The sequence below is a fragment of the Nannospalax galili genome, unplaced genomic scaffold (genome assembly GCF_000622305.1).
Source record: "Nannospalax galili isolate Female #2095 unplaced genomic scaffold, S.galili_v1.0 scaffold31, whole genome shotgun sequence".
NCBI classification, from domain to species: domain Eukaryota; kingdom Metazoa; phylum Chordata; class Mammalia; order Rodentia; family Spalacidae; genus Nannospalax; species Nannospalax galili.
Genome location: NW_008332149.1, coordinates 6,670,107 through 6,678,662, shown reverse-complemented (window position 1 = coordinate 6,678,662; position 8,556 = coordinate 6,670,107). Strand labels below are relative to the sequence as shown.

The 8,556-nt window shown below is 54.1% G+C and overlaps 1 protein-coding gene across 1 annotated transcript; it reads right to left on the bottom strand.

Moving 5' to 3' along the window:
• Positions 1 to 2,680: 2,680 nt before the first annotated feature.
• On the bottom strand, positions 2,681 to 7,021 carry Vax1 (ventral anterior homeobox 1). The gene is made up of 3 exons (XM_008827330.2): positions 6,781 to 7,021; positions 5,516 to 5,703; positions 2,681 to 3,734 (listed from the first exon to the last, which is right to left on the bottom strand). The coding sequence occupies exons 1-3, from the start codon at positions 7,019 to 7,021 to the stop codon at positions 3,162 to 3,164; spliced, it is 1,002 nt and encodes a 333-aa protein (XP_008825552.1). The 3' UTR covers positions 2,681 to 3,161.
• Between the last annotated feature and the right edge of the window lie 1,535 nt (positions 7,022 to 8,556).

Genomic DNA, 8,556 nt, shown 5'->3' with positions numbered 1-8,556 from the left:
GTCACAGAAGCCACCTGCCTCTTCCCTGGCCTACAAGTCTCCAGTTCCAGAGGCCTCCAGGAAGCAAAGCAGCTTGCTGGAGGCCCTTGCAGGAAAAAAAGAAAATGAGACAGGCACTAAAATTAAATGGATTGACTACGAATGTTTTTTAATTAAAATTGTGATTCTTTTTAGGGACAGAAGAGGCCCTTTAAGAACAATTGTTCTCCCTAAGTGGCAGACATCAAGCTCCACAGCTATGCCCAGAGCAAAGGAGGGAAGGGAGGTGAGAGGGAGAGGTGATGGGTGAGTGTGCTCTCCCTTCTTAGGGAGAAGAAAGCCAAAGCAGGAAGTAGGGGAGTTGGAGGAGGGATCTGCTTGGTAACCTCCCAGGAGAGGAGGCCAAGCTTGTTGGGGACCCTGAAACTGATTTTGTGTTTTCTTTTGTTCTATAAGATTATGCCACCTTCTCCCTCCCTTGCTTACCCCCAGAGGGCCCCAGCCACCAGCTTTGACAATGCAGTCTGAGCCACCCACAGCCTCAGAAGAAAGATGGAATCCAGAAATGAGAGAGAGAGAGAGAGAGAGAGAGAGAGAGAGAAGAGGAGAGGAGAGGAGAGGAGAGGAGAGGAGAGTTGTGAGACCGCTTTGAAAAACAAAAGTGAACTGTGTGGGGGCTGCTGCTCTGAGGGCAGCCAAACCGGAGTCCAAGACGAGGACCCTACACCCGCAGTGCTCCAACTGGGTTCAAGGACTCTGCTGTCCACATGGACCCCCCACCTTTGGATGCTTCAAACTGGGGGTGTACACACAGCACATGAATTGGGGTCCAAGGGTTTGGCTTATGCCATTGTCAAGTAGCTGTGGGTCCAGTAGCAGCAACACCTACATGTGGGGATACCACCATATGGACCCACCACGGAACCACTGTGTCCATCAGCCTACATCTTCCTGGGCCACTCCTAGCTCCGCAGCAGCCCTGACTGCAGTATCTCCATCCGGTGCCACAGCCTATGTCCTCGAGATGGGAGAGGTCCTTTTTTGCAGGAATTAATATCTCGTTCATTTTCAGCCCTTAGAGTTTCTGTTTGGCAGCAGAGAGATTTAGTTCTAAGTCAGGAAAATGAAAATCTTGTCTGTCCAGGACCCTGGAATTGCACAAAATCTCAAATGCAGATGCAGCTGGAAAACTCTAGAAATGGATAGAGCATTAGGAGACAGGATAACATAGTATGGAGACAAGTTCCTAAGTCAAGAACTGTGTTCAGAGCAGAAAGGAAGGGCCAGCACACAATTTGGACAAACAAATAGAGAGCAAGACACTCAGAAAGATGGTTTGGTCACAGGCAGGCTTCTCTAGGGACCAAAATCCTCCCCAGAGCTCAGTCCCAGGCCCACCTTCCCCTGTGCACTGCTACCCTCTACCCAGAGAATCCCCATACATAAACTTATCTGCTGGGTTTTTCTTCGTTCTTCGATTTTTTGTGTGTGCTTTTTAAAAAATTCTTCAAATACAGGACAAACATAGACCTCATTTACCATCATAGATATATATTTCACTCTCACCACATAAATACAAAAACATCCAAATATCCAAAACATCCAGAACAAAGTTAGTAGCCAGGATTCAGTGACACCTCCCCGCGTTTGAACCGTTTCACTTTTTTTTTTCTTCACTATTCGCCTAAAAAAAAAGAAGAAGAAGAAAGAAAAGAAAAAGAAACGAAACGAAAAAGTAAAGGAAAAAAAGAAAAAGTAAAAAGCGTCCGACGTAAATAATTTACAATAAAGTTACTATTTCTTTTAATGTTTTGCACTCGCTTCGGATGGATGAATACATTCTAGACACTGCGGTACATGGAGCTCTGGGTCTGTGATTTTGGTTAAAATGCGGGAGGCGTGGTTGTGGGGGCTAAGGTTGTACCCCGGTGGTGGTGAGGGTTCTAACTCGGGACCACTGACACCCTGGGGTTGAGAAGGGAGACGCAAGGGGCCACTGGCACCAAGAGACTGGGAACCCCGAAGGCCAGACCGTCAGGCACCCCAACCTGTCCCTTGGAGAGCAACCGCCAGGAAATCCAGACGCTTCCAACGTGCGGAAAAAGCTTTATGATCAGAGTTTGAGAGAGGAAGCAGCGAGTGTTGGTTTACTTCCAAACCCCGAAATTCTAAAAACCTTAGCCTCGCATCAGGGAAACTGGGAGACTGTGGGGGAATCGCCCGCATCGAGGTGACTCCCACCACCACCGGCCACCCAGCTCTCTCTCCGGCTTGGCCACGGTCCTGAACAGTCCTAGAAAAAGATTCTGAATTTTCTTTCCTTGGTGTCATTGACTTTTTCTTTGCTTTTCCCCTTGAAGTACCTGCCTAAAGTCACCCTGACGGAGTCTCTGGTCTGGCCTGAATTTTCTTACACCTTGCAAACTTAATTACTATGAGTATTTAAAAACGGGCTACACTTCACCTGGTTTTATGTAGCAATTACTCTTTCTTTCTTGCTGTTTGATGAAATTTATTATCACTTTTGCCTAACAGGACTTTTGGGCTATCTTTTCTCAGGGTCGGGAGGCTCCGTTTCGAGTTTCCCTAAGGATAAAGCTGAGCTAGATCTGTTCAGGCTAGAAACTGAATGTCTACCAACCTTCCTGAGAGATCTGCAAAACTGTGCCAGCGACTCCCCAAAGCCCTGGTTTTTCTGGCAAGAAGAAGGAATACCCTTTTGGTCTAAAGAAACATAAAAGCTTTTTCAGCCTGGGGTGTGTGGGGGGGGAATCCTCATGTAGCTTTCCTCTTTCAAAAAATCGTCCTAATCAAACCTTAAGGCCCCAATCTAGAACAAATGTCCTGTGGTCTGGACTTAGAATCAGTCTTTTCCCTCTGGGGATGGCACGGACGGGGGCACAAGGTTGGCTAATTCAGGCATTTCCCCCCCAATTCTTTGGATCGGTCCTGGACTCAGAAAGAAGTTGGGGTTGGAGGAAGGGAGGAAAGGTAGAGGGAAAAGAACAAAAACAGCCCGAGTGAGATGAAGTTGTTAGCAGAGCCTGCTCGGGGAAGGAGAGCAGGCAGGCCTAGAGCGAGCCAGGAGGCCAGAGCAGGAGCCCTGGGCGCCTAAGGCGCTCGAGTTCATAAATACCACCACAATAGATACTATAAATATAAATACAGGGAAACACTTAAAATCAGTCCAGCGCTTTTTTCTCCGCCCCTTCTTTATTGTTGGTCCGGGAGTAAGGCTCGAAGGCCGAGGAGCTCAGGTACCGGGCGGAGAGTTCTTGCAAATTCCCGGCTAGGGAGCCAGCCATTGTCAACGGGGCGGAGGACAGGCGGCTGGCGACAGAGCCCAGCAGCGAGGGCACCGGCAGGCTGAAGAGGCCGTGGCTGGCGGCCGGTGCTCCAGCGTGCAGTCCCCCGGGCCCTGCAGGCCCCGGGCCGGGAGCGCCCCCCACGGCCGGCGGGTGCTGAGCTGCGGCGCCTGCGGGGCCCGGGGCGGTGGCGGCGGCGGCGGCCGAGCCCGCAGCAGCGCCCGCACCTAGGGCGGGAAGGCTGGGTCCGCGCAACGCTGAGCCGAGAGCGCCGGTGGCACAGGGAGGCAGTAGGGCTGGCAGGCCGGGCGGCGACAGCAGGCGGCCCTGTTCCAACAGCCGCAGCACGCTGCACGTGGCGGCCGTCTCCGACACCACCGAGCGCAGCTCCGAGTCCTTGCCCTGGTCTTTCTTCTGCTTGGTACGCCGGTTCTGGAACCAGACCTTCACCTGCGCACAGGGACGCGGGGGGTCAGGGTGGGGAGTGGGAGAGAGGAGCAGGAAAGACCAGTGTCAAAGGGAGCGGCCTGCAGGGCACCTGGACTACTGGGGGCCTTCCCCAACCCCAGCCCCACCCCGCAACCGAGCACCGGGACTCGGACGCTGCTGGGGAGGCTAGAGCCACCACGAGGGGGACACCACTCCACTTATGCTGTGTTTCCGGGTCATGCAATCAGGCCCAGGCCGGCGCGGGTTACAAAAAGAAAGTAATAAAAATGTCCACGACACAAACTCGAAGGAAGACAAGTGGATTTCACTGTGCAGTTGAGCTACCCATAGCACCCCCCCCCCGGGATCTGGGCTTCAAAGATAGTGAATCAGCTGGGCTTGAGAGCCTGAGGCCTGAGGGATGCTGCGCAGGACGCCAAGCCCAGAGGCTGCAGAGCAGTGTTTCTCGGCCTTCACAGACCCAGGTCTCTAGCCCAATGAGTTCAAATTTAGCCCCAGAAGAGCTAGGCCCCTTGAAGACTCCAAGAGACTGTTTCCTGCTTGTTGGGTTTAGGACTGATCATGAACCAGCAGTAGACGAGTATGTACAGGGTGAACTTTATAGGCCAAGCTTTCTCCACCTCCCTTCACCTCCAGCTGGATTGGAGGGTCTGCACTATACTCTTAATTTATCTCTCCCTCTGTGCTCCATCATGAACCTTGGAATCATGGGAGGAAGAGAGGAGGCTGGGGTAGATTACTCTCCAATCCCCTCCCCTCTCTCTGCTTCCTCTTTTCCTTCTGCCCCCTTTCTGGCCTAGACAGGAGGTCAGTGACTATAAGGAAAAGCCATCCTATTTAGATTCTGAAAACTAAAAGGAGTTAACAGAGACAAGAAAAAATACTATGCCAATTCAGAGTCAGGTTTTCCCATCTGTTCTGTCCTCAGTCCTTAGCACTCTGTCCAGAATTCAGACCTAAAATGCTCTCTACCTGCTTCAGGGCTGGGCATAGGGAAAAGAGACTGGTTTTAAGAAAGAGAAAAGCCAAGTCGATGGCACAACCTGGCCAGCCCTCAAACAGGGCAAAAACCATCAGTCCTACAGTGATTCTGGGCCCACAGCTCACATGGTCAGCTTGGAGGCAACATATGGACTTAATACTAAGGAGAAGACCTAAAATACAAAATACACAGTGGTTGGTGCTCACTCCCAGGCCTCCTTATCTGCTGCCCACACCATATACCTTACCACTGGCACATGGGACAGGCCTCTTAGGATCCCTGGGATGGATTATTTTTAAGAGTCAGGTAGTCAGATTTGCACAAGCAAGTCTCTGGTAGTTGGCACACCTTTCTAATCCTACTTCCTGCAGAACTGATCTGGGTGCTGGGTAAAGGTAGGAACCCCAAATGGGGATGTTAATGAGAAAAAGGCCAACATAGTGTGCCCCCCCCCAAAAAAACAACAAAAAAAGAACACACATATTTTATAAAGCCGAAGCCGTCCAAAAATTCTTAAGTCTAAGAATCAACAAGAATTCGAAAAGGACAAGATATGGCCCCACCGGGTAAGTCAAGGTGTGCTGAGCATAGACCGTGGAAAATTTGAAAATAAGGAGAGGAAATGACAGTTTAAGAAAAGGGAGAAAGACTTAGATCTTTCTTCCCCATCCGTTGCATCTCCTTTACCTCCTCTGGGAGGTTCGGTCCAAAGACAGGTTAGACTGTGAAAAAACAGGCTAGGGGTGGGTGGGAAGAGGGAGCCTGGGGCGGAAACGTGCGCAGCCTGGCCGATGGGTACCTGGGTCTCCGAGAGATTGAGCTGCCGAGCCAGCTCGGTCCTCTCGCGGCCCACCACGTATTGGCAGCGCTGGAACTCCATCTCCAGCCGGTAGAGCTGCTCCGCCGTGAAGGACGTGCGTGTCCTCTTCGGCCGGTCCAGGTCCAAGCCCTTGGGCAGGATGATCTCTCGGATGGACCCCTTGGCATCTAAGGAAGGGGAGATGTCAGCCACCAGAACCATCCGGTTTCCTCTGCCTCCTTGGCCAGAGCTAGCTTAAGGGGGCAGGGCTCCAGCAGGCTGTGGGTTGGGGGTGGCCTCGGCCAGGAAGTAAAGGCCTTGTGGGCATATGTGGGTAAAAGGGCTAACTTCGTTGGACCGAAGGGAGGAGAAAACAGACTTTGTCTTTGTAGAGCCCTCCAGACACCAGAGGAGAGAGAGAGAAAAAAATCAGTTCCAAATAGGTGGATGTTCCTTCCGGCCTAGGGGGCTGCGAGATCCCAGTTTCTACTAGCGGGAGGGTTCCCTAACGGATCAGCTCGGCTCCTACGGAGCCCCAAGCAGTGGAGCAGCCGGTCCCCAGCCCCACCCCCGGTCTGCTGCCCTCCGGAGCCGGGGGGCGGAAGAAGGAGGAACCGAATCCCGGCCAGCCAGGCCTGGCTATCTGCTGGCGGGGGCGGCGCTGGCCGGAGCCGGACCTTGAGGCCACCAATGCCCGGGAGGAGCGCACGCCGCGTCCCGAGCGAGGCCGAGCCAAGCAGGGAGTCGGGATCCGCAGCTCCGCGGTTTCTCCTGGCCGCAGTGGCCAGGCCCGGAGCGCAGCACCAGGGCCCGCAGCCCCGCTCGGTAACTGGCCCGGCCGTGGCCGGCGGTCGGCGGAAGCTCTTCGGCTCCGCGGGCTTCCTTGGGTGCGCTCTGCCCTCCAGGACGCAGAAGCCTAAGGGCCGGCTCTCCAGCAGGTCCTCCATCCCGTAGGAAGCTCACCGGTCTTCCCAAAAGTCCCGGGTCCGAGGCCGAAGCCTGATGGCCTGCGGGGTCCGCGCAGTGCCCGGGTTCCCTCCTGCAGCCTGGCCGCCGGGGCCCCTCGGAGCTTGGAGGGCCGAGGCCCCTGGAGAGCGCGCCCGGGGGAGCCCCAGGCTCTAGTCCCCAGCGGCCGGCGGGACCCGGGGACGCCAGGGCCAGCAACTTTCTCCTAAGTCCGCGCCGGCCCCGGGCAGTGGCGGCGCGCAGCTGGGGCCCAGGATCGCCCCCAAAAGAACGCTCCCCAAAGCCCTGCCCATCCCTACCTCGGACCAGGATCCGGCGGCAGTAATCCGGGTCGGCTGCGGAATTGGATTTACTTTTGTTACAATCTTCCGCAGCGCCAGACGCCGAAAAGGCGCCCTGCGGCTCCTTGAGGAAGGCGGCCGGAAGGTTCCCCTCGGCGCCCTTGATCTCCCGGCTCTCCTTGTGCGCGCTCTTGGAGACCCGGGCGGCATCGGTGTCCGAGTGGCATCGGACGTCCATTTTGTCTGGTTTCCCGAACATGGGCAAAAAAAACAACACAGAAAAGGGAGGGGAAAAGGAGAAAGAAAAGAAAAGAAAGAAAGAAAAAGAGGCAAAAGGGTTCAAACCCCTACAACGCAGCCCCTAAGCTGGGTCGCCGGCAAGAATGAATGTCCCGGCGGGGTGACTTCGGCGGCCGCGGGAGGGTCAGCGGCGACAGGAGAGTGGCGCGCTCGGAGACCGGCGGCGGGTCTGGTCCAGGATCCCAGCGCAGCAGCGGCGAGACCGCCTCGTCAGCGCCCGCGTCCTCTGAGCACGTCCAGTGTCCCCAGCCTGGCGATCAGGTGTAGCGAACAGCTCAACTCCGAAACGCTGCGGCTCCCGCCTGTTACTGAGACCCGCGTGTTGTAGTTGTCCGACACCCGGGGGGACGCGCACTTGCTGTTGCAATTGATTACGGGTAATTTCGCAGCCCCCACGTTTCGGTTACCTCATGAATACACTAAATTGTTTGGATAATATATCAGATCGTAATGGATGGTTTCTGTCCTTGTCCCCAATCAAGTAGGGGTTTAGCCAGTGAATAAACGGAAATGATTGGTCTTGCTTTCAGGAAACACAATCAAAGACCTACACTTCCAGAAAAACTTTTGACAAGATTCATCCTGAATTGTTAGCACCATTAGCAGGCATTATTAACTTTCTCTTTGCCTTTGACCCTCCTGCTCACATACTGGCTAGAGGGGGTTTCTCCACACTCGCCAGATAGAGCTTTGGGTGTGTGGGGGGGTTATGCCCCTCACAGTCCCTGCAGCACAGAAAAGCAGTTGCCTCTGGGTGGGGAGGAAAAGGGGGGAGGAGAAAAAGTTTCCCCCAAAAGTCTCTCCCCCACACTCCAAAAAAGCCAAGCTTTCTCCCCAAGCAAGTCCTTAACACACCTCCTCGCTGACAGCCATCTTAAACTGCCACCTTCTCCTTTTAGTCCTGGTTGGTTTTTTTTTCCATGCCTGCACCTCCAGCGGCCCTGAGCAGCCCATTCAAAGGGCAGCTTTGTACTCAGAGTCCAGCAAGAGGGGGAGGGGGAGAGAGAGAGAGAGAGAGAGAGAGAGAGAGAGAGAGAGAGAGAGAGAAAGAAACTTCAAAAAAAAAAAAAAAGTTTCCCCTAGCTATTTCATTGTCTCTGCTACAATATCTTTGAGAAAAGCAACAGCCAGTAATCCAATAAGAGCATTGATTAGGCTACAATGATTCAATTCAAGCGCATGGCCTTGTACAAGGAGCATGCTCCAGCCCCTCTCGTCACCTTGCCGGGGCAGAAGCCCTCTCCACGCCGCTCTCCCCATTCATTCCTTTATGGGAAATGCGGAGCAAAAGGAGTGAAAGATGGCAATTATCTAATTGGACTATTAACAAACAGTCCTCTGAGTGCGGCGGTCTGGCGTGGCTCCTGGGCGGGGGAAGGGCCGTGTTCCCGGCCCTCATTCACAAAGAGTGCAGGGGCCGCGGAGGAAAGGGGGTTTTTAAAAGGCAGTGGGGAGGGGGAGAGAGGAGAGGAGAGGTGGGAGGTTTGGCTGAGA

Bases quoted from the DNA above. Each gene is read 5' to 3' on its own strand.
- Vax1 (XM_008827330.2), bottom strand. From the start codon at position 7,021: ATGTTCGGGAAACCAGACAAAATGGACGTCCGATGCCACTCGGACACC. The intron at 5,704-6,780 runs GTAGGGATGGGC...CCCCTTCCTTAG, and splicing joins CCGCCGGATCCTGGTCCGAG to ATGCCAAGGGGTCCATCCGA. The intron at 3,735-5,515 runs GTACCCATCGGC...CCCTGTGCGCAG, and splicing joins TCAATCTCTCGGAGACCCAG to GTGAAGGTCTGGTTCCAGAA.